Source organism: Nerophis lumbriciformis, linkage group LG16, assembly GCF_033978685.3.
Source record: "Nerophis lumbriciformis linkage group LG16, RoL_Nlum_v2.1, whole genome shotgun sequence".
Lineage (NCBI taxonomy): Eukaryota > Metazoa > Chordata > Actinopteri > Syngnathiformes > Syngnathidae > Nerophis > Nerophis lumbriciformis.
The window spans coordinates 14024657-14051705 of NC_084563.2; the positions used below are offsets into that span (position 1 = coordinate 14024657).

General features: G+C 38.2%; 1 protein-coding gene and 1 long non-coding RNA gene across 2 annotated transcripts in view; one reads left to right on the forward strand and one right to left on the reverse strand.

Annotated features, from left to right (window-relative positions):
• Positions 1-27049, reverse strand: part of LOC140679468 (uncharacterized) — a 44098-nt gene that overhangs the window by 3466 nt on the left and 13583 nt on the right. The window lies entirely within an intron of this gene.
• The window catches only part of clic2 (chloride intracellular channel 2), a 40518-nt gene continuing 21669 nt past the window's right edge, over positions 8201-27049 (forward strand). The window contains exons 1-3 of the mRNA XM_061976658.2: positions 8201-8436; positions 15845-15954; positions 21401-21526. Of these exons, the coding sequence (XP_061832642.1) occupies positions 8383-8436; positions 15845-15954; positions 21401-21526 (290 nt within the window). The 5' untranslated portion in view covers positions 8201-8382. The remainder of the gene's footprint in view (positions 8437-15844; positions 15955-21400; positions 21527-27049) is intronic.

Sequence of the window (27049 nt, forward strand, 5' to 3'; positions counted from 1 at the left end):
TATTGGATACATTAGGGTATGCTAAAATCAACGAAGATTGGCTGAACTAAGATAGAATAGGCTAGGCTGATTGTTAGGCTAAACTAATATAAAATAGGCTAATTGTTAGGCTCAACTAAAATAAACTAGGCTATGCTAATTCTTAGGTTAATCTAAGATAAACTAATTATGTTAATTGTTAAGATAATCTAAGGTAAACTAGGCTATGCTAATTGCTAGGCTCAACTAAGACATATATATATATATATATATATATATATATATATATATATATATATATATATATATATATATATATATATATATATATATATATATACACACATTTTAATTGGCTGTATTTGTCACAATTACTAATTATACTAAACAAAAATAGCTTTTTATGTCAGTGGAATTTGTCACTTGCAATTTGCATAGTTAGCGTCGTCGAGGCATGTGCGTAAAGATTGTGAACAGCGCTTTAAGAGTTAACAACATGAGTGGGGGAAAAGTTTAAGATATTTCACAGCATGACACATTTGTTAAAATTATTTTCTTTTTTTTTATCATTATTTGAAACTGGGTGGTGCCGCAAGTCATTGGGTGTAGTTCTTTATTTATTTGGACTATGACCACATACTGTATGTAAACATGCTAAACAATGGGAAGTGGACTGTGTGTGCGTGTGTGTGTGTGTGTGTGTGCGTGTGTGTGTGTGTGTGTGTGTGTGTGTGTGTGTGTGTGTGTGTGTGTGTGTGTGTGTGTGTGTGTGTGTGTGTGTGTGTGTGTGCGTGTGTGTGTGCGTGCGTGTGTGTGTGTGTGTGTGTGTGTGTTCTTGTATTTCTACCCTTCTTGAGACATCAACAAGGAAAAGTAGCTTCCATATGAGGAGGTGTGAACAAGTTATGACATGAATCATGGTCCCAATACAGAAAACCATTGCATCTAATAGAAAATGTCTCCTTTGTGGTGAAATCTATCAAAATGAGGGTGGTCCCAAAAAGGAAGGATTTTTTCAAATTGACTGTATGTCGGTTTTAAAAGTGCTCCCCCTCTAGTCAACATATGACATAACAAGTGTGTGTAAAAATTTGAAGTGCTCCCCCTCTAGTCAACATATGTAATAACAAGTGTGTGTAAGAAATTGAAATGCAACCCCTTTGGCCACAATTTATTTTATATATATATATATATATATATATATATATATATATATATATATATATATATATATATATATATATATATATATATATATATATATGTATATAGAGACATACTGTAATAACTTGAAGATGAAGATTACAAACCAATTGCAAACAAAAAATTCAAAAATAACTAAAAGCAGTGTTTTTCTCACAATGTGTAGACTTTTTTTCTTATAAAATTGGGAACAATTTATCATATTCTCTCTGTTTCAGTAATATTGCAATATTTTCTCGTAAAATAATTACTTTTTTATGTAAAATTATTACTTTTTAATGCAAAATGCTGACATTTGTAATATTAAGTTCTGACTTGTATCACAATATTGACAATTTTTTTGTTCTTGTAAAATAGTGACGTTTTTTATGTAAAATTATGACTTCTGTCATAATTTTGCCAAGTAAAATTCCGATTATTATTATTATAATATTGCCAACATTTAAAATTTTTCTTTTAAAATTGTGACTTGTCGACTCTTTATAAAATTGTCAAAATGTTAAGCTGTTCTTGTAAAATTGCGATTGTTATTGTGGAAAATTCCAACTCTTATCATAATATTGCACATATGTTCAGTTTTTCTTGTAAAATTTTGACTTGCGTTGAGTAAAATTACGACTTTTATTATAATACTGCCAACATTCTAAGTTTGTCTTGTGAAATTGTGACATTTTTCTTGTGAAATTCCAACTAATTTTTCACAACAAGCTATTTTATATTTAAATACTATGTATGTATTATTAATGTTGTAAATACACTGTGTTGGCTCTGCGATGAGGTGGCGACTTGTCCAGGGTGTACCACGCCTTCCGCCCGATTGTAGCTGAGATAGGCTCCAGCGCCACCCGCGACCCCGAAGGGAATAAGCGGTAGAAAATGGATGGATGGATACACAGCTTTATATATCTAGAAAGGGTGGTCCTAAAGAGGTAGGCATTTTTCTCAGGTCTCAAGAAGGTAACAAATACAAGAATATGTGTGTGTGTGCATGTGTGAGTGTGTTTGCACGTGTGTGCGTGTTTTGAGCCTTCAAGAAGGCCGTACCAGGCACTAAATCACAATAAACTATTCTTAAGAAATAGAATAGAATAGAAAATATACAAATATTAATAGTCACATAAACCATAAGCGCTCTATCCGTCTACAAACGCAACTGTACAGTTGGCTTTTTTAAAACCTCATTTGGTAGTTGAACCTAAACTAACATATTTTAAAGCATAATTAAATACATTTAAGACTTTCTAAATTGAAGAATAATAATATTAAAGGAACAATAGCAAAAAACAAAGTTAAGAGTAATAAAAGTACTGCCAACACAACTCATTCAGGATTGTTTCTAGTACAACATTTCACAAATAAAACAAAAAAATGTTGAATTGTTATTCCTGGTTAAGTCACATGAATGCTGGCCACTTGTTGCTAGGCAGCATTTTGAATTGGCCAATAAAATTATTTTTCGTATGTCAGTCACACCTACTTTTGGTAAGTATAAATTATTAGCAAAATGTTCATACAGTATAAAGTTGGCATTTAATCAGCACTTGAATCGCTGCTCTGTATTCCATATAAAGTACATCCAGTGGTACACAGCCTTTTTTGTCCAACAATTTTTGATGCAAACCTGGCAATAACAAACTAACCGATATGACTAAACGCGGTGTATGGCCTTTAAGGCTAAGCTAAGGTAGGCTAGGATAATGGTAGGCCAGGCTAATAAATAGGCTAAACAAAGATAGGCTCGGCTAGGCTAATAGTTAGGCCAAAGTAAAATAGGCTAGGCTAATAAGGCAAAACGAATATATGCTAGACTAGGCTAATGAGTCTAAATTTAGGCAAAGCTAATATTAAGGCTAAACTAAGATAGGATAAGCAAATGATTAGGCCAAACTAAGACAGGATAGGGATAGGCTAATAATTAGGTGTACAGCTCCACGAATGGACATTGGAGTGTTACTTTCAAAGGCAAAATTAAAGTATTGCTAGAAACATAATTTTATATGGGACTTTATTGTATTATATGTATAGAACATGTTCCAAAAAGAAAAAAGCATAAAACACCACCAGAATTAGAGATATTACAAGTCAAAGTGATGAAGCTTAGTGTTACGCTCATGACTTGGTGTAACTAAACATTACCCTATAAGATGAAGGCAATTGCATTTTATTGATATTTGAAATGTATTCAATGTTTATCAATGAATATTAAAATATACTGGATGTTGTAAAGGTTGTAAAAGATTCAACTACAATTCTAAATAAGATGTCAAAAGCAAACTGAAAGATTGATCAGTGCCTATTTAAATTTAGTAATACATAAATATGATGATTTATCAAAATATAAAAGAAATATACCTGAACAGAACGCTCATGATGGTTACACCAAAAAGTAACGCTACGAATCGCATTTTTCCAAGTTTTTGGGGCATTTTTATGCTATTTCCAAGCATCTCCTTTTAATTATCGTTGATTTTAAATGGTCAAACTAATGCATATTATATATGCATGCCCTAGTAAACAAAAAAAAAGTCATTTATTTTGATTGTTACATTTTGAAGTACATTTGTGCAGGTGGGTGCGAATGTACCCATTACCAGAGCTGTACACTTAGGCTAAACAAAGATAACACTTCACTTTCTATAGACAGACAAGACTTTGGTGTAGGTAAAGATCAAATATTCTATAAATGTTATCGAAATCTTGTCTGACTAAAAGAAACTGAAAAGTGACAAAAAATAAAAATACATCACTTAACCTTTTTGAGAAAAATAAGTTTAGATAGCCACACTATTAGCCTAGACTAAGCTAAGGCCAGGGTAATATTGAAGAAAAACTAAGATAAATTAAGCTATAGGCTAGGCTAACAGTTAAGAATAAATAATCTAGACTAGACTAATAGTTAAGAAAAACTAAGATAAACTAAGCTAAAAGTTAAGCTAAACTAAGATAGGCTAGGTTATTAATCAGGAGAATCTAAGATAATAATTTTCACTTGTTTCTATCCAGACAAGATTTCGGTAAACTAGGATAAGATAGGCGAGGTGAATAGCGTGGCTAAACTTAGGCTAGGCGATGCTAATATTAGGGCTAAACTAAGATAGGATAGGCGAATGATTAGGCCAAACTCAAACAGGATAGGCTAATAATTAGGCTAAACAAAGATAGTCTAGGCTAATTGTTAGGCTAAACTAAGATAACACTTCACTTTCTATAGTCAGACTAGATTTTGATGTAGGTAAAGATGAAATATTCTATATATTTTATTGAAATCTTGTCTGACTAAAAGAAACTGAAAAGTGACAAAAAATGTAAATACATCACTTAACCTTTTTGAGAAAAATAAGTTTAGATCGCCACACTAATAGCCTAGACTAAGCTAAGATAGGCCAGGGTAATATTGAAGCAAAACTAAGAAACTAAGCTATAGGCTAGGCTAACAGTTAAGAATAAATAATCTATACTACACTGATAGTTAAGAAAAATTAAGATAAGATAAGCTAAAAGTTAGGCTAAAATAAGATAGGCTAGGCTAATAATCAGACTAATCTAAGATACTACTTTTCAGTTGTTTCAAGCCAGACAAGATTTCGGTAAACTAAGATAAGATAGGCTAGGTGAATAGCATGGCTAAGCTAAAACAGGCTAGGCTAGGCTAATAGTTACACTAAGCGCAAATAGGCTGGGCTAAGCTAATAGTTAATAATAGATAAGCTATGCTAGGCTAATAGTTTGCCAAACTAAGATTGGTTTGGCTATTAATTAGGCTAAACTAAGATAAGCTAGGCTAGGCTAGTAAGCAAAACTAAGATAATACTTTTCAGTTTCCTCTAGACAGACAAGATGTCGGTATAGTATAAATTGTAAAATATTCCATACTGAAATCTTGTTAGAATACAAGACACTGAAAAGTAAATCGGAAGGAATAATTTGAACCTTTTTGAATAAACCAAGATAAACAACTGTAGGCTAATTGCAGCCTAAACTAGGACAAACTAGGCTAGGTTAAATATTTTGTGCCCCCAAATCTCCACCGTGAATATAAATATTGTATGAATTGTTTATAAAATTGTTATAACTATACCTCTGCATACTATTGTAAGCTTATTAAAATTAAAGAAAAAAACACACCGGACTTTCCTCGTTTTCTCACCGTGGTTACAGTGAATTCATACGCTTCATCATATCAGTCGGTTTCGGCTACAACTGTTGCCTTCCTCAGGTACAGATATAAACACACCGGTCTGGCTGTAAGAATAACTAATTACATAATCTAAAATAAACTATGCTATGCTAATTGTTGGGCTAATCTAAAAATAAACAATGCTATGCTAATTGTTAAGGTAAACTAGGGTTGTACGGTATAACGGTATTAGTATAGGACCGCGATACTAATGAATCACATTCGGTACTATACTGCCTCTGAAAAGTACCGGTGGTCCGCTTTATTTAGAAAAGTATCAAAATTATTTTGGTACCGGTATCGGGACAACACTAGGGTAAACTAATATAAACTAGGCTAGCTAGCTACCCCAGGTCTGTGCCTCATGTGTGTTCTCAATGTTCACATTCACAGTAAAACAATGTATTTATATTTGTTAATTTATTTTACATTTCTCCACCATTTAATCCTTAAATCCTTCCATCGGTGTTTTATTTGTTTGGCAAGTTTTAAAATCTGATTTGTGTAATTTTTTTTTCTTGCACACACGATGGCAAAATCAATATTCCCTGGTTGTCAACAGACAAGGTTGTGTTCTGCTAAGATAAGCCATTTTTTCCAGGATGTGACTCCCAGCTGCCGTGTGTGTCCAGCAGAGATATGCGGATCTCTCCTAGCCAGAGAGCGCCTTCCTATCTGTTTGAGAGCTTCAAGGGGAAGCGAGGGGTCAATGGTGACTCCCGCTTCTCTGCCGTTTCCAGGAATACTCTGGAAAGCCCTTTTTGCGGCGTGGGTGGTGGGTATCCTTACAGGGCAGCCAGAATCACCTGGTTTCGATTTACAACACAGAAGGTGGTTCTTGAACGCCTGTTTTCCTTTTTGTGCATCTTTCCTAGCTTATCATTCTGTATGGACCGTTGTCATGGCGACCAAACACTGCCATGCAACACAATGGGGGATTGGCACTGGACTCATTTGTCACACAATCTCTAATAAACACTCCCTGTCTAGCATAATGAACAATTCAAGCGTGTGCCAACACTTTATGCTACAGTAAAATTCATCCATTCATCTGCATTAGGAAATAAAAAGGCTATGATTCTGTAACATCAAAAAAGCAAGTACGGTAACTTTCACTTTTTCGTAAGAGTTGCCCTCCCTTGTATTCCCTGCAATGGCTGACATCATCACATTTCCTGCAGATATTCCTCATTCTCCCTGAAAGTGAAGAAAGTTCCTGGGAACAAAAATAAGCCCTCAGCCCAGATAAGAAGATAAATAGGACAAGAACTATGTACACGCATGTTTTGGTGCAGTTTCCCTGCAAAACCTTGCATGATCTCATGACTCATGAGTTCTTTAAGGCAGTTTTGGACAAGGGGGGCTTAAATTTCACTTCCTCTATTCACAGCATACAATACCCACTTACTGTAAATCCCAAATATGAATAGCAGCCTCACTGAAAACAGATAACTTACAAACAGATATATATATATATATATATATATATATATATATATATATATATATATATATATATATATATATATATATATATATATACATATATTGTCGAGGTTACAGTGGTTTGTCCGTTATACAGTGCTCAATCCCGGGGTAGAGCGAAATATACGTTAAGTCAGGAAAAAACACAGAGGCTATTTCATCCTGACAAGCCTGTTTCGCAGGTCTCCCTGCTCTTTAGGGGATGGTCCCCTGAAGAGCAGGGAACGTACCCCCCAACATCCCCAAATTAATGGTATTTTATTTTGTGATTCTGGACACCAATTGCATTAAATTTAAGTTGCAATCAAATTCAATCTAAATTGTGTTAACTTTTATTTATAAAAATGTAACTTCAGTTGAATTTAATAGAATTTATTATTTTATTTTTTAATTTTGTACACAAATTGCATTGTATTGAATCAAACTATTTCCCAGAGGGCACAGCTCAAAAGACTATTATATTATTTATTATTATTTTTATAGTATAATGGATTAAATTAATTATAAATAATGCCTTTTGTCCTTATTGTGTTTCTGCTAAAAGGACATTTAGTTTGGTTTATTCAGTTGAATTGAATTAAATCAAATTGTATTTTATTTTAATCTAAAGAGGTTCATTAGGTCTCCAAAAAAGTACGCAATTTGTTATTCTGGACACAAATGAAATTAAACTAAATCAAACTCTATTTTCCTATGGACAAAGCTCAAGGAATTAATTATGTTCCAATAAAAACTTAATCTAAATCACTTATAAAATATATATATTTTAAATGTAATTTAAATGTTATTGAGCCTCTGAGAGAATGAAGTATATGAAATTACATGAAATACATCCACTATGTGTGTGTGTGTGTGTGTATATATATATATATATATATATATATATATATATATATATATATATATATATATATATATATATATATATATATATTGTTTGTAGGTGACCAAATACTTATTTATAATATAAATATAAAAAACAGGCCTTTTGAACAAATAACCGCTCGAGTGCTATTTATTGTTTTACTCGTTGCTTTATTGCATCATAATTCATGATTCTTTTTGGTCACATTAAAGGCTCCTTTTATACTTTTTTGTGTATAAAGCAAGTCTAAATACATACTGTATAATACATCCTCCTCATCCACCCATAAATGTGTAATAGTGTAGGAATGTAAGTAGTTAATAAATAGACTAAGTGTGTGTGTTTTAACTCATAGCTTTATCACTTCCTTTGTAATATAATGGTATTCATGTGGCTATTTTAAGAACCCTCGTAGATTTGGCAGCTGGTATATAAAAGAGCGTGGACCCCGCCCACCTTTCTGTGGACCCACCCCCTGCACTAACAAGTATTATGAAAGAGATATCCTCTTGAGGAGCCCAAACATCAGCAGCCCTGAACTGTTTCACCACTCTTCTAAAAGAGGCACTTCAAACCAGACTTAAAGGCATTCACATCTTTATTTTTATTTTTATTTTTTCATCTTGAGTTGGAATTGTTTTTGTTTTTTTCAAAAAGGGACATTTTGGACATAATGGCATCGCGGCAAATATCAGAAAAGGAGCCAAACATTGAGTTATTTGTCAAGGTCAGTGTTTCCAGTTTTGAGTGTGGAAGAGTAACTGAAACGTGTTCCTTGATGTAACATTTGAGTTACAGGAGTCAAGTAAAAAAAACGTAATAGTACAATATAATAACATTAAAAAAACTTAATAGTACAATATAATAACATATCTACTGTAACATGTATTTTTTTTCCAAATGTAATCAAATCAATCAATTTCATATAGTGCTTTTCATCAAAACTCAAAATGTTTTGATTCCTTACAGTAACATTTGCATTACAGGAGTCAAGTTGAAGCATTACAAGAAAAAACTCAATATATATTAATATATCTACTTTAATATATATATATATTTTTTTTTTTTTAAATTTAATTTCATATAGCGCTTACCAAAATTTAAAGACACTAACAAAAAATAATTTAAAATGATGCCTATTTACTGTAATGTAATAGTAGCCCCAGTGAAAAGAAAATATTAATTAAATATATTATGAACATATTTGTATTGTAATTTTTCTAAGTAAATTTAGATTTAAACAAATGACTTGAAAATATTTTTTTATTGTATTTAATTTTATTTTAATTGCTTGGATTGTTGTATTGTTTTTTTAGTTAGGACAAATAAAATAAAACCCTATTAAGTGACTTTTAGTAATCTTATGTAACAAGCATTTCCCATCAAAATTGTTCACAATTGGGGAAAAAAGGCTGCATAATATGTAATGTTCTATTTCTTATTAGAGCCTAGCAGAAGTCAGGCTGTGTTTTGATTACATGTCGCCTGACAGATGTTCTCAAGTGCGTTCCCGTCAGCCGAGGGTCGCACCACATGTGTTGTCGTTTTATCAGAGCGCAGGCACGGCACGTTCTTATCGCAGCCCAGAAGGAAAGTGAGCAGAGAGCAAGCAGGCTGGCCCCAAGACTCATGCAGGAAGGCGGGCACACCCACTTGCTATACAGCCTGTGAAAGAGAGAGCCTGGTTTGTGAACCAAAACAGAGGTTTCTATACAGCATGGGGTGTGTGGGGGGGTCACAGGAGTGCTGAGAGAGGTGGGGAACACCCTGGAACATTATGCTGCGCAACACATAACAGCCCTTTTTGTTACATTTCGCTACTTTAATGGAGAGTTGCATGGGAGGGGCTCACATTGTTTCTTCATTAGGTCATCCATGTGTGATGCTGACCTCAGCTGTTTTTAAAAAACACCTAACATGAAGTCATTTTCTCTGTATTAGTAATAAACACCGATAAATGACATGACAGTATTTTTACTCAAAGATAATAATGGAATGTATGTCGTCTGTTCCAGAGTCAAACTGTGGATATAAACCCCTTAAATAACTGCACTTTGTTGTTGTTTTGTTTTTACATTACCAACATTAATATGTTGGTAGGGGCGGTATAGCTCGGTTGGTAGAGTGGCCGTGCCAGCAAATTGAGGGTTGCAGGTTCGATCCCAGCTTCTGCCATCCTAGTCACTGCCGTTGTGTCCTTGGGCAAGACACTTTACCCACCTGCTCCCAGTGCCACCCACACTGGTTTAAATGTAACTTAGATATTGGGTTTCACTATGTAAAGCGCTTTGAGTCACTAGAGAAAAGCGCTATATAAATATAATTCACATAATTCACAATAACTATTTTGTCTTGTATATAAAAATGTAACTTGAACAAAATAAAATAAAGCGACTTACCCTTAAAGGGTAAGTGGACATTGACAGAAGGTTAGTCGACTCCACTGGCACACAAGTGTGAAGAGAAACATTTTAAGTAGGGGTGTCAAAAAAATATTTTCAAATGAATCGTGATTCTTATTTGTAACGATTCCTAATCGATTAAAAAAAAAAAAAGAAAAAAAAAAAGATATATATATATATATATATATATATATATATATATATATATATATATATATATATATATAATCTGTCCAGTTTAGTCACTCAGGCAAATCATATTGTTGAAGGAGATGATCATATCTGCTGTACAGATTTACTTTACAGAAGAGAATCCATCCATCTTCTTCCGCTTATCCGAGGTCGGGTCGCGGGGGCAGCAGCCTAAGCAGGGAAGCCCAGACTTCCCTCTCCCCAGCCACTTCGTCCAGCTCTTCCTGTGGGACCCCGAGGCGTTCCCAGGCCAGCCGGGAGACATAGTCTTCCCCGCGGCCTCCTACCGGTCGGACGTGCCCTAAACACCTCCCTAGGGAGGCGTTCGGGTGGCATCCTGACCAGATGCCCGAACCACCTCATCTGGCTCCTCTCGATGTGGAGGAGCAGCGGCTTTACTTTGAGCTCCCGGATGGCAGAGCTTCTCACCCTATCTCTAAGGGAGAGCCCGGCCACCCGGCGGAGGAAACTCATTTCAGCCGCTTGTACCCGTGATCTTGTCCTTTCGGTCATAATCCAAAGCTCATGACCATAGGTGAGGATGGGAACGTAGATCGACCGGTAAATTGAGAGCTTTGCCTTCCGGCTCAGCTCCTTCTTCACCACAACGGATCGATACAGCGTCCGCATTACTGAAGACGCCGCACCGATCCGCCTGTCGATCTCACGATCCACTCTTCCCTCACTCGTGAACAAGACTCCGAGGTACTTGAACTCCTCCACTTGGGGCAAGATCTCCTCCCCAACCCGGAGATGGCACTCCACCCTTTTCCGGGCGACAGAAGAGAAGTGTTGCCTTATTTGTATTTAACTGTAAAATGTTTGGGTAGAGTTTTATTAAACAAAACCAGTTTTATTTTAAGTAATATATACATTGATTAGAGCTATTTATCTATTTTATGTAGTTAATCATAGAACCGGCACCAAAAAGTATTCATTTTGAATCGAGAATCGATTTGTTACCCCCAACAAATCGAATCGAATCGTGCGGTGCCCAAAGATTCACAAGTATAAAAAGAAGCATTACTACTTTTCTCTCATGTTAAATATGTATCCGACAACCGTATTGAAAGTGTGCTGACCAAAATGCTAGAATTAAGACAGCTTAGAAGTCAATAGCTTGAATGCTAGTGATGGGTCCGGCAACACCGATGCATCGGCGCATGCGTCGAGCTCATATAGCAAAACCCTGTGTCGGTGCGCGTACCGCTTTTAGAAAGTCACGTGACCGATCATGAGCTGTTTCGGTCACGTGACCGATACGCGAACTGTGTCGCACTGACACCTCCTCTGTGCCCTGTGTGCGGGTCTTTTCTATAGCCGGAGAAATAATAACTAAGAAGAGAAATTGTCTAAAATTTAATACGTTGGAAAAACTGTTTGTTTTTAAAAAAAAAAAAAGTCCCAGTCCACAAGTATCCTCATTCACAACACGTTCTCGTAGATTTCCATGTTATGATACATGTTCACATTATTTATTGACTGTATCTAAAAAAGATAAAAATATATTTTTATTTAAATGAAGATATGAAATAATCCTAAATCAAATACCATGACTTGGTTTATATTATTGTATATTCTAGGTCAGTGGTCCCCAACCTTTTTGTAGCTGCAGACCAGTCAACGCTTGAAAATTTGTCCCAAAAACATACAATCATGTGTGTTTACGGACTGTATCCCTGCAGACTGTATTGATCTATATTGATATAATGTCCATCCATCCATCTTCTTCCGCTTATCCGAGGTCGGGTCGCAGGGGCAGCAGCCTAAGCAGGGAAGCCCAGACTTCCCTCTCCCCAGCCACTTCATCCAGCTCCTCCCAGGGGATCCCGAGGCGTTCCCAGGCCAGCCGGGAGACATAGTCTTCCCAACGTGTCCTGGGTCTTCCCCGTGGCCTCCTTCCGTGCCCGAAACACCTTCCGAGAGAGGCGTTCGGGAGGTGTTTATATAATAATATATATAATGTAGGAACCAGAAATATTAATATCAAAAAGAAACAACCCTTTTGTGCGAATGAGTGTGAATGAGTGTAAATGGGGGAGGGAGGTATTTTGGGTTGGTGCACTAATTGTAAGTGCATATTGTGTTTTTTATGTTGATTTAATAAAATAAAAAAAAAATATATATATATATATATATATATATATATTTTTTTTTTTTTTTTTTTTTTTTTTTAATTTCTTGTGCGGCCGGTACCAATCGATCCACGGACCGGTGGTTGGGGACCACTGTACTAGGTCATAAAATCAGTGTCAGTTGAGTCATAAATACCATATGTTGCCTGTAGGGATTTTTAATGTCCAGCAGATGTCAGTATTTAGTGACACAGTGTCGACACAGTATCACTACAGTTTTGCAATGTGTCGAAACGCTTCATGACGCCTCATCAACCCATCACTATTGAATGCTAATGAGCTGTGTGTCTCCAAGAAGCGCTATAGAGTACTTTTTGCACTTTTTACAGTTACACTGTAACTCTGCACTTGTCCAAATTAATAAACGCCATACAGGTGGTCCTTGTTTGTCGCGGTTAACTAGTTCTAGGCCTGACCATAGCAAACAATTTCACGCTAAATAGGACAATTATCATTCAATCAAATATGTTCATAGCTAAAGCATAAAAAACTGATTACGACATTCTAAATGAGATTCAACATAAAAGTCTCCAAACATGACATAACACCCATGTTTCGAACATAGCTTTGTTGTTAGCATTGCTCACGTCAAAGGCTCGCCAATGTCATGTGGAGGAATTGATGTCGAAGATGAAGTGCATCTCCAATTAGCTGTTAGCAATCTTGTTAGCATTCGGTGGCGCGCCAAGTCCCGTACGTCTTGCATCTCGTGTTTTGATATGACTTTTGTCAAAGTGAAAATGTTTTATTGATGAAGCAGGTGTCAAAAATGAACAATAGTGGTCCGCCAAAAGTTGGTTAACTTTTGATTTTCGCAGTTAAGAAGTAGCTCCAAGATTAGCAGGTGTGTTGATGAAACGGAAGTTCCGCTTGGTAAATATTGCCATAAAATCATTAAAAAAGAAAGTAAGACAAATTTGGCACTGTAAACATATAAGACATACATAAGACTTAATTTAACACTTAAATTAGGATCTACATAAACAATATATAGAATATGCTTTAAAAAATATCATAAATCTGCAGTGTTGTAGTGTACACGCATTATTTGAAGCGGCATTACAACATCGTAACATTAAGGAGGACAAAAAAGTTAGCAACACTAGCATTGCTACATGAGCGACATGCTAAGATTACGCTGACCAAATAGCTACGTACATCATGCTAGGTTAGCATATTCAACGACAGGAAACTAAATTATCAAAGTTACAGTTCCCACCTCTGAAGCTGACTGCCGGAACATATACATACAAACCCCGTTTCCATATGAGTTGGGAAATTGTGTTAGATGTAAATATAAACGGAATACAATGATTTGCAAATCCTTTTCAACCCATATTCAATTGAATGCACTACAAAGACAAGATATTTGATGTTCAAACTCATAAACTTTTTTTTTTTTGCAAATAATAATTCACTTAGAATTTCATGGCTGCAACACGTGCTAAAGTAGTTGGTAAAGGGCATGTTCACCACTGTGTTACAGGGCCTTTCCTTTTAACAACACTCAGTAAACGTTTGGGAACTGAGGAGACACATTTTTTAAGCTTCTCGGGTGGAATTCTTTCCCATTCTTGCTTGATGTACAGCTTAAGTTGTTCAACAGTCTGGGGTCTCCGTTGTGGTATTTTAGGCTTCATAATGCGCCACACATTTTCAATGGGAGACAGGTCTGGACTACAGGCAGGCCAGTCTAGTACCCGCACTCTTCCACTATGAAGCCACATTGATGTAACACGTGGCTTGGCATTGTCTTGCTGAAATAAGCAGGGGTGTCCATGGTAACATTGCTTGGATGGCAACATATGTTGCTCCAAAACCTGTATGTACCTTTCAGCATTAATGGTGCCTTCACAGATGTGTAAGTTACCCATGTCTTGGGCACTAATACACCCCCATACCATCACAGATGCTGGCTTTTCAACTTTGCGCCTATAACAATCTGGATGGTTCTTTTCCTCTTTGGTCCGGAGGACACAACGTCCACAGTTTACAAACACAATTTGAAATGTGGACTCGTCAGACCACAGAACACTTGTCCACTTTGTATCAGTCCATCTTAGATGAGCTCAGGCCCAGCTAAGCCGACGGCGTTTCTGGGTGTTGTTGATAAACGGTTTTCGCCTTGCATAGGAGAGTTTTAACTTGCACTTACAGATGTAGCGACCAACTGTAGTTACTGACAGTGGGTTTCTGAAGTGTTCCTGAGCCCATGTGGTGATATCCTTTACACACTGATGTCGCTTGTTGATGCAGTACAGCCTGAGGGATCGAAGGTCACGGGCTTAGCTGCTTACGTGCAGTGATTTCTCCAGATTCTCTGAACCCTTTGATGATATTATGGACCGTAGATGGTGAAATCCCTAAATTCCTTGCAATAGCTGGTTGAGAAAGGTTTTTCTTAAACTGTCCAACAATTTGCTCACGCATTTGTTGACAAAGTGGTGACCCTCGCCCCATCCTTGTTTGTGAATGACTGAGCATTTCTTGGAATCTACTTTTATATCCAATCATGGCACCCACCTGTTCCCAATTTGCCTGTTCACCTGTGGGATGTTCCAAATAAGTGTTTGATGAGCATTCCTCAAGTTTATCAGTATTTATTGCCACCTTTCCCAACTTCTTTGTCACGTGTTGCTGGCATCAAATTCCAAAGTTAATGATTATTTGCAAAAAATAAAATGTTTATCAGTTTGAACATCAAATATGTTGTCTTTGTAGCATATTCAACTGAATATGGGTTGAAAATGATTTGCAAATCATTGTATTCCGTTTATATTTACATCTAACACAATTTCCCAACTCATATGGAAACGGGGTTTGTACATACACAGTACAGGCCAAAAGTTTGGACACCTTCTCATTCAAAGGTTTTTTTTCTTTATTTTCATGACTATTTACATTGTAGATTGTCACTGAAGGCCTCAAAACTATGACACCTGTGAAGTGAAAACCATTTCAGGTGACTACCTCTTGAAGCTCATGGAGAGAATGCCAAGAGTGTGCAAAGCAGTAATCGGAGCAAAGGGTGGCTATTTTGAAGAAACTGTTTTCAGTTATTTCACCTTTTTTTGTTAAGAACATAACTCCACATGTGTTCATTCATAGTTTTGATGCCTTCAGTGACAATCTACAATGTAAATAGTCATGAAAATAAAGAAAACGCATTGAATGAGAAGGTGTGTCCAAACTTTTGGCCTGTACTGTACATATATACATACACACACATACATTAGCACCCACACACACACACAACCTCAGAACTACATCTGGGGCTTCAACAAACAGGCCTTACGGTCGTCTTCTGCCGCAACAGAAGGCCCCCTACCCTGGTTTGTGTCTTGGAAAGTGACCTTCAAAGCAGGAAGGGACATAACCGTTTCCTCTTGATGTATTTATGCGGCAGGCCGGCCATGACGGCGAGAACGTGGGCAACTGTCCCTTCTGCCAGAGGCTCTTCATGGTGCTGTGGCTGAAAGGAGTCAAGTTCACCGTGACCACTGTTGACATGAGGAAGTAAGTGCCCCCCCCTCCCTTCCTCTTCACAAGCACCTCTATTAAAACGCACACGTTGTTGTTTTTCTGTCATAACGCAAAGTGTTTCACACCGCCGGCGCACAAAGAGCCATGTGTTGCCTCCGACCAAAGCATTGTGTGAACTTCTCAGGGTCATTACTGGCGGGAAAACAGGAAACTTTTCATGCATTCATGTTTTCAGTGGAGGGGCACTCATGTTACACACATTTTATGCTGTTCAACGAATATTTTCCACCTTGAAGCACTTTAGAAGCCTTTGTTCTGCTCGAAGAGATACACACGATGAGCTCACCCTGTTTCCTTAGATTAATAATGTCTATGCACTCTCACCTATTATTTTCTCAAGTTTAATTTGGTACGTGACAAAAAAATTCCAATGCAAAATATTGAAGAAAAAATATTTACAAAATAAATCAATGTAATATCGGAAATTATCAGTATCGGTTTCAAAAAGCAAAATGTATGACTTTTTAAAACGCCGCTGTACGGAGTGGTACACGGACGTAGGGAGAAGTACAGAGCGTCAATAAACCTTAAAGGCACTGCCTTTGCGTGCCGGCCCAATCACATATTATCTACTGCTTTTCACACACACAAGTGAATGCAAGGCATACTTGGTCAACAGCCATACAGGTCACACTGAGGGTGGCCGTATAAACAACTTTAACACTGTTACAAATATGCGCCACACTGTGAACCCACACCAAACAAGAATGACAAACACATTTTGGGAGAACATCCGCACCGTAACACAACATAAACACAACAGAACAAATACCCAGAACCCCTTGCAGCACTAACTCTTCCGAGACGCTACAATATAGGATAAGATAGGATAGGATAGGATAGGTCTTTATCCTATCCTACCCCCCTGCCCCCCACCTCAACCCCGCCCACCTCAACCTCCTCATGCTCTCTCAGGGAGAGCATGTCCTAAATTCCAAGCTGCTGTTTTAAGGCACGTTAAAAAAAAATAATGCACTTTGTGACTTCAATACTAAATATGGCAGTGCCATGTTGGCTTTTTTTTCCATAACTTGAGTTGATTTATTTTGGAAAACCTTGTTACATTGTTTAATGCATCCAGCGGGGCATCACAACAAAATTAGGCATAATAATGTGTTAATTCCACGACTGTATATATCGGTATCGGTTGATATCGGAATCTGTAATTAAGAGTTGGACAATATCGGAATATCGGAAAAAAAGCCATTATCGGAACATCTCTACTTAAAATGATACTTGAACCATTATGATAGGCCAAATATTAAGGGAGCTACACATTTTTGAAAATCAATATTGCTTTTTTGTCCCGGATTATCTATTAAGACAGTGATTGTCAAACTTTTTCCACCAAGTATCCATCCATCCATCCATCCATCTTCTTCCGCTTATCCGAGGTCGGGTCGCGGGGGCAGCAGCCTAAGCAGGGAAGCCCAGACTTCCCTCTCCCCAGCCACTTCGTCCAGCTCCTCCCGTGGGACCCCGAGGCGTTCCCAGGCCAGCCGGGAGACATAGTCTTCCCAACGTGTCCTGGGTCTTCCCCGTGGCCCCCAACGGTCGGACGTGCCCTAAACACCTCCCTAGGGAGGCGTTCAGGTGGCATCCTGACCAGATGCCCGAACCACCTCATCTGGCTCCTCTCGATGTGGAGGAGCAGCGGCTTTACTTTGAGCTCCCCCCGGATGACAGAGCTTCTCACCCTATCTCTAAGGGAGAGCCCCGCCACCCGGCGGAGGAAACTCATTTCGACCGCTTGTACCCGTGATCTTGTCCTTTCGGTCATAACCCAAAGCTCATGACCATAGGTGAGGATGGGAACGTAGATCGACCGGTAAATTGAGAGCTTTGCCTTCCGGCTCAGCTCCTTCTTCACCACAACGGATCGATACAGCGTCCGCATTACTGAAGACGCCGCACCATCCGCCTGTCGATCTCACGATCCACTCTTCCCTCACTCGTGAACAAGACTCCGAGGTACTTGAACTCCTCCACTTGGGGCAGGGTCTCCTCCCCAACCCGGAGATGGCACTCCACCCTTTTCCGAGCGAGAACCATGGACTCGGACTTGGAGGTGCTGATTCTCATCCCAGTCGCTTCACACTGAGCTGCGAACCGATCCAGTGAGAGCTGAAGATCCTGGCCAGATGAAGCCATCAGGACCACATCATTTGCAAAAAGCAGAGACCTAATCCTGCAGCCACCAAACCGGATCCCCTCAACGCCCTGACTGCGCCGAGAAATTCTGTCCATAATAGTTATGAACAGAATCGATGACAAAGGTCAGCCTTGACGGAGTCCAACCCTCACTGGAAATGTTCACCAAGTACCACCACAGAAAAAACTTGCCTCAAAGTACCACCATAATGACAAACATTAAAACACAGTAGCGTAGTAGGTATAAGTATTCATTTAAAAAAAAAACAAGACAGATGTTATATTTAACAAGTATATGTGATATTTTTGGCCACTGTAACATTACACACAGTTTGAACAGTATCACTGTGTTTGAATATTTAATTAACGGGTTCTTTGGCGTACTACTAGACGGTGAACTGAAGTTTAAAACATCATAGCTCCCTTATTTGTCATAATGAAATGAAATAAAAAGTAAATGCATTAGAGTTAAAGGGGAACATTATCCCAATTTCAGAAGGGTTAAAACCATTAAAAATCAGTTCCCAGTGGCTTATTTTATTTTTCGAAGTTTTTTTCAAAATTTTACCCATAACGCAATATCCCTAAAAAAAGCTTCAAAGTGCCTGATTTTAACCATCGTTATATACACCCGTCCATTTTCCTGTGACGTCACACAGTGATGCCAACTCAAACAAACATGGCGGATAGAACAGCAAGCTATAGCGACATTAGTCTCTGATTTCAGCGGCTTAAGCGATTCAACAGATTACGTATGTATTGAAACGGATGGTTGTAGTGTGGAGGGAGGTAGCGAAAACGAAATTGAAGAAGAAACTGAAGCTATTGAGCCATATCGGTTTGAACCGTAAGCAAGTGAAACCGACGAAAATGACACGACAGCCAGCGACACGGGAGAAAGCGAGGACGAATTCGGCGATCGCCTTCTAACCAACGATTGGTATGTGTTTGTTTGGCATTAAAGGAAACTAACAACTATGAACTAGGTTTACAGCATATGAAATACATTTGGCAACAACATGCACTTTGAGAGTGCAGACAGCCCAATTTTCATCAATTAATATATTCTGTAGACATACCCTCATCCGCGCTCTTTTCCTGAAAGCTGATCTGTCCAGTTTTGGAGTTGATGTCAGCAGGCCAGGGAAGCTAGGGTCGATATTCTTCTCTTGATCATCTTCGGTGGCATAAGGGACGGTGTGAGCCAAGACATCCAGGGGGTTTAGCTCGCTCGTCTGCGGGAACAAACTGCCGCCATTGCTTGCTGTGCTACCAAGGTCCTTTGTCCCTGAATTGCTCACACACTCCGGCAGATTCAATGGGGGTCTGGCGGCAGATTTCTTTGACTTTATCGTTGGAAATGCATCTGCTTTGAGTGTCGCAGGATATCCACACATTCTTGCCATCTCTGTCGTAGCATAGCTTTCGTCGGTAAAGTGTGCGGAACAAACGTCCAATTTCTTGCCACTTTCGCATCTTTGGGCCACTGGTGCAACTTGAATCCGTCCCTGTTCGTGTTGTTACACCCTCCGACAACACACCGACGAGGCATGATGTCTCCAAGTTACGGAAAACAGTCGAAAAAACGGAAAATAACAGAGCTGATTTGACTCGGCGTTTAATTCGCCAAAATTCACCCATTTAGAGTTCGGAAATCGGTTAAAAAAATATATGGTCTTTTTTCTGCAACATCAAGGTATATATTGACGCTTACATAGGTCTGGTGATAATGTTCCCCTTTAAGTAACTCAAACAAAATCACGATGAAAAAAAACGTAAATATTTTGTTTTTAAAAACTAATCAGTCAAGTATCAACGTTACACTTACAAAAAATAGCTGTAAGTCTCATATTTCCTGTAATTTTCAAATAGGGTTTTAGAGGGAATAAATATGCATTTGGATTTTTACACAAATGTTTGTTTTGTTTGTCCGAGGCGAGGCGGTGCCGGCAGCCACGATGGCTGCTACAGCCTCACAAAAGCTACTTTAAGGATGCTCAAAAACCACGATCGGATGATTAGACTACCTTCATATTTCAGGATTATACAGACAAATATATATACAAACAATGTTCGTAATAACGGCGTTCCAAATGCCGTTACTTTCCCTAGTAATAAGTAACCTAACTACTTTTAGGTTCGTTACAATGCCGTTAGGGATAGCTTGATGTATCCTAGCACGCTACTTTTGATGTGGTTTTACGTCAACAAGACAGCGTCATAAGTGCAGCAAGTTCAATGCAGAAAATATATTTTTACTTGTAAATAAACAAGCAGACACTGAGACAGCAGACAACAACATACGCACACAATGGGAATAATGAACAACAAGCCAATGATTGAAGTGGCAAACTTGCCATCCAAACAATACACCGCTTGTTGACAAGACAATATGACTGCCATCGAAGCCCATTCAATCTTCATTAAGCAGAGTTAACACAATCCGGTGTCACAAGCTGGCGTCAAAGCAGACAAAGTGCGCTGCTAACTGCTAAAGCTAAAGAACACATCTCTATTGAAACAGGCCACGCCTTTTAAAAGCATACACACATTGCACGCTTATATTAAATGCATATGCCAGATATTTAAAGTTGTGTTTTTTGCAAGTAACGTAAAAATAACATTCCCTCGTAATTAATGACGTTTATTAAAGAATAATTATATTCGTAATTTAATTACTTGTTTGGTAAAGTAAAGAGTAACTATAACTAATTACTTTTTACAAAGTAATTTTCAGAACACTGTATACAAACGTTAGAAACTAAAGAAATTAAAACATACTTCGTACGATCTTGAGACGTAAAATTTCGTGTGTTGAATTAGACCTGTACAATACTACGTCGAGACACAGTTGGGAAAGGTAAACTACGTTATCAACCAATGTGCTTTTCAATTGGTCCTAAAATAACCCCAAAACGCAGCAAACAATGACACGCACCTCGTTCTGGTCAGCAGTTGATTGTCGCGTACCTACTTTAATGGTGTCATGAAGTACAAGCCTGGAGGGAAAGTGGAGGAACATGTGTGTGTGCAGCAAACTGGTCAAGTTAACTTTCAGTTTCGATACCCAAACCTAGGTGGACAAAAACATGAGACAAGCGACCATTTTAGGGATTGCTTTGACCTTTTGATAGTCTCAGTGCTGGTATTGCTATGGTTAACTTCAATTCTAGTCAACTTAGAATAAAAGGATCTGGGTGGACCCTTCCCTGTTAAAAAGGGAGGGTCCTAATAATACCAAAAAAATAAAATCTCCATCCTTTGACAGGAAACCTGCAGAGCTGAAGGACTTGGCCCCCGGCGCCAACCCTCCTTTCCTGCTCTACAACGGCACCCTCAAGACCGACTTCATCAGAATAGAGGAGTTTCTCGAGCAAACTCTCGCGCCTCCCAGGTACCGTGTCCGCCACCAACCCGCTGACCTCCCCCAAGGTCAAACAAACTGAACATGAAATGTGTTACATTTGTGTTTGTTGGTGCAGCTGTTTGACCAACTATACTTGTAACATGTTGTATTACTGTAATCACACATGACTCAACCAGTGGACATTTACCAAAGTATTTAATTAAAAATACAAGTAGATGTAGTTAATGTACTTTTACTTACAATTAGTTTTCTACATTTGAAACACTTCCTTGTGGTCTACATAACATGAAATTGTGGTGCTTTGGTCAAAATCTTGCATAATGTATGTTATGTTTTGAAGACCGTTTTCAAGCCGCTTTTTGACTGTCACTTGGTCTTATTTACGTGCCTCCACTTCGACTGCGTCTTCTCCCCGTCATCCATGTTGTATATTATGCGCGTCCATAGCAAGTCTGACGGATTAAGTTTGTACTATACGCTACTTTGTATTAGAAATGTGAATATACAGTAGGGAAGGGCCTTTTTCTGGGTGGACCTCGTGTGAGAGGAAGGCATTTTGCAATGCAGTGGGCTGAAAATGACTGAAAGCGCAACTGATGTAGTGGTCAAAGTTGTAATTGCACATTTTAAGATATTCAACACTGTTGTCTGGTAGCTTAAGTGGATAGTGCATCTTTCAAATTAAAGTTAAAGTCCCAACGATTGTCACACACAATGGGTGTGGTGACATTTGACCCATCCCCATGTTCACCCCCTGGGAGGTGAGGGGAGCAGTGAGCAGCAGCGTGCGCCGCGCTCGGAAATCATTTGATGATTTAACCCCCAATTCCAACCCTTGATGCTGAGTGCCAAGCAGGGAGGCAAAGGGTCCCATTTTTTATAGTGTTTGGTATGACTCGGCCGGGGTTTGAACTCACGACCTCCCAGTCTCAGGGCGGACACTCTTAACTACAAAGCCACCGAGCTGGTCACGTTTCATGTGTCTAGTAATCCACGACGAATGGGGTCATATGAATCTGCTTCCTACTCTTATGAGCCAATCTGCCCGAAAACAAAAGGATGGCGAAAAAGAAGGAGCTTATTGACTACAATGACGGACCTGCAAAATGCACAAATTCATATTATAAATGTATTATTATATAATGTAGGTTTTGCAAATTCCTGTCACGGCTGGTTACACGAAAAATGCCTTATTTCGAGTTTGTTAGTGTTCTCCTGTGTTTAAGTTCCTGTCCTGCACTCTTATTTCGGTGACACTTCCTGTTGTGTTGGTGTTTTTACGTAATCGCTTCACATCTTTCTCTGAGCACTGATCCACACACCTGCTTTCTGTTAACAATTAGGTCCATTTAAGTAGAGCATGAGCCCCCATTATTTGTCGGGACTTTGTTTTGAATGAATTTTTGTTCATGTGGACGCGCTTTCCTCCTGCCGTGAGTTTTTGCTGTGTTCCAGCATCCTGTCCATTTTAGTTTTGTTTTTGCATAGCCTTCCCAATGCTTCTGTGTCCTTCTAAGCGACACTCATCTTGTTTGTTTTTGTCATTACATTACTTTTTTACCTGCACATTGACATGGGAACACGCCAGTAATTACCATCATGCGACTCAAGCGTCGCAGGAAAAACAACACAACAGGAAGTGCCACCAAAATAAGAGCGCAGGACAGGAACTAACACTAAAAACAGAAGAACACAAACTCAAAATAAGGCATGGCCTAGTGCAGGGGTCGGCAACCCAAAATGTTAAAAGAGCCATATTGGACAAAAATACAAAAACAAATCTGTCTGGAGCCGCAAAAAAATAAAAGCCACAGATAGTGAGTCATGACGTATAAATTGAATTAAGAGGACTTAAAGGAAACTAAATGACCTCAAATATACCTACAAATGAGGCATTATGATGCAATATGTACATATTGCTAGCCTAAATAGCATGTTAGCATCGATTAGCTTGCAGTCATGCAGTGACCAAATATGTCTGATTAGCGCTCCACACAAGTCAATAACATCAACAAAACTCACCTTTGTGCATTCATGCACAACGTTAAAAGTTTGGTGGACAAAATGAGACAGAAAAAGAAGTGGCATAAAACACGTCCTAGAAAGTCGGAGAAAGTTATACATGTAAACAAACTACGGTGAGTTCAATGACCGCCAAAATTAGTAGGACAAAACGGCGCAAGCCAAATACTCGAATCAGTGAAGCATGTTTAATATAAACAGTGTGCTTTATAACAATTATGGAGGTTTGTGTCATGTTTGTCCTCCTACAGAAACCATATTAAAACAAAAATAGATTTTTTTTCCCCTCATCTTTTTCAAGTTTTCATGCATTGTTTGAAAAAGCTCCAGAGAGCCACCAGGGCGGCGCTAAAGAGCCGCGGGTTGCCGACCCCTGGCCTAGTGTAACCAGCCGTGACAATTCTGAACGGTTCGTTTGGACAAAGTGTGAGGGAAGGCAAGATTGTTTTGCATATGTCTCCGCCATGCTTCCACTTAAAGTTGGTGTTGAAAGCAGGGGTTTTCAAAATGCAGCAGCTTGAGAAAAATGAAGAAAACAAAAACATTTTTTTTCTTCCCCAAACCTTCAATCCAATTTCACTTATGTTTAGTTATAATTAGCAAAGCACATACATATTACGACATACAACTCGACGAGGGGCCAGGGGGCTGACATCCGGCCCAAAGCGTCCAGCCAGTAGGGGCACTGCTTGGCATTCCGTCATACCACGTGGGGCAAAGTGTTGAAGGCGTGGGGGAAGTGTGTATTTTTCGTGGATGCATATGTGTGTTAGGGCTGGGCGTTATATCGAGTTTGAACGATATATTTTTAAACAAGATATTAAGAAAATATCGTGATAAAATGTATTTCACGTTAAAATGACCAAACACCGCTTATTATGTTGTGTTCCTTGTTCTCCACCACTTCCCACTCCCTCTCAAAACTCCATGGGCTACTAAACCCCTCCCCTTCCTCCTTCCAAGACGTGCTTGCACGTGTAAGAACATCCATGATTGGTTGGTTGGTTTACTATGATGAGTCACGATTGGTTGAGATTAGAGCAAAACCTTACGGACAGGCCAATCAGAGGCAACATAGGGCGGGTCATCGAAACAGGAAGGGAAATCACAACAGACACGCACATCCCAAATGACGACGAGAATATTAAAGCGGGCAATTTATATATATAAAAAATATATATATTGGACGACGTCCAGGAAACCCACAATGCATCTACTTGGCCACATTTGGACAAATGTATGCGTCTGGATAAAACATTAATTTGAGTTGTTCACCATGTAAACCCAAATCAAAACTGTTCTGGAGTTGCCAAGCCGGGCATATTTTGCACGAGAAATGCTGCCAAAAATGTATGCCAAAGTGAGGAAGATTATAGCCGCACAATTAAGTCAAGTCACTTACTTGGCGCTGACCAGAACCATACGTGTTGTACATCGTTCACTGAGAATTAAAAAGTGTCTTTCTGCAAATGTATTTTTTTTATCTGAGTTTGATACATTTTGTATTTTTTGCACAGCTATGTTATTTATTGTACGTAGAAAGAAATGTTTTCTATGCTATGTAATTCTGTGCTACTTAAAGTTCATTTTCTAGGGATGTCCGATAATATCGGCCGATAAAAGCTTTAAAATGTAATATCGGAAATTATCGGTATCGTTTTTTTTTATTATCTGTATCGGGTTTTGTTTGTTTTGTTTTTTTTGTTTTTTTTTATTAAATCAACATAAAAAACACAAGATACACTTACAATTAGTGCACCAACCCAAAAAACCTCCCTCCCCCATTTACACTCATTCACACAACAGGGTTGTTTTTTTCTGTTATTAATATTCTGGTTCCTACATTATATATGAATATATATCTGAGATAGGCTCCAGCGCCCCCCACAACCCCGAAGGGATTAAGCGGTAGAAAATGGATGGATGGATATATCAATACAGTCTGCAAGGGATACAGTCCGTAAGCACACATGATTGTGCGTGCTGCTGGTCCACTAATAGTACTAACCTTTAACAGTTAATTTTACTCATTTTCATTAATTACTAGTTTCTATGCAACTGTTTTTATATTGTTTTACTTTCTTTTTTATTCAAGAAAATGTTTTTAATTTATTTATCTTATTTGATTTGATTAATATTTTAAAAAAGGACCTTGTCTTCACCATACCTGGTTGTCCAAATTAGGCATAATAATGTGTTAATTCCACGACTGTATATATCAGCATCGGTTGATATCGGTATCGGTTGATATCGGTATCGGTAATTAAAGAGTCGGACAATATCGGATATCGGCAAAAAGCCATTATCGGACATCCCTAGTTAATACCCATCTTGACTAACTGGGTTAATAAAAGTGCCACTGACTGTTTAGAGTACAGTTGTCATTCACTTCAATTTCAGTGAATCTCACTCAAAAATGAATATCTTTATATGTATACTTTCACCGGAAAATATATGAAGATATATATCGAATATCGAGTTTAAGTAAAAACATACCGAGATATATTTTTTCATCCATTTCGCCCAGCCCTAATGGGTGTAGTAAGCATGCAGCGGTTCTCTGTTCCGTGACCTCGGTGCTCTTGCAACCGTAGAAATGCAACCAGTCTGTCCAACATAAGTCAACAACAGGTGTGTGTCCATGAGAGACAGGGAAGGAGTTTGTTGCGTCTTCGCTGCACTGTCCTCTGGGTGAGTCTTAAAGCAACAACCTTGTCACGTCACTTGCAGCCAGGGAAAACAATCCAGATTAGAATGTTTGTGTTTGGGCGAGCGGAAATACATTTTAACTTTTCACTCTATTTCTGGTGCTCAAATTCATCATACGCAGAGGTGGGTAGAGTACTGTTACTTTAGAGATGTATTACTCAAGTAAAAGTAAGGAGTAGTCACCCAAATATTTACTTGAGTAAAAGTAAAAAGTATGTTGTGAAAAAACTGCTCAAGTACTGAGTAACTGATGAGTAACCTGTTCGTTTAATGACGACGGCAACAAATAATGCACAAAAACATAAAAATAGCAATGAGCAAATTCAGAGCCAGGAATATCTCTTAAGCAACTAAAACTTAGACTTAGACTTCCTTTTTATTGTCATTCAAATTTGAACTTTACAGTACAGATAAGAACGAAATTTCGTTGCATTAGCTCATGGTAGTGCAGGATAAAAAAGCAATAAGGTGCAGATATAAATAAATAAATAGGTTACTGTACAGATAAATATATTGCACTTTTTCATATGCATCCACGTTTATGGATGTATGTTATATTGTCTTTTTTATTCCAGCGAGTTAATCCATTTTGGGGGAAGTTGAGGGGATAATTATGATGCGTTCAAGAGCAAACAATAATATATATTAAATATTAATACATTAACATAAAAAAAATTAAGGCAAACTGAGCCACAATAACTTAACAGCACCATAGGCTCAGTAGGCAGAGATTACAAAGGAAAATAACAAGTTAGCCTTTACGCAAACCATAAACTGATAGGTGTGGGCTGCATCTGGGAACACACTGATTGGTGTTTC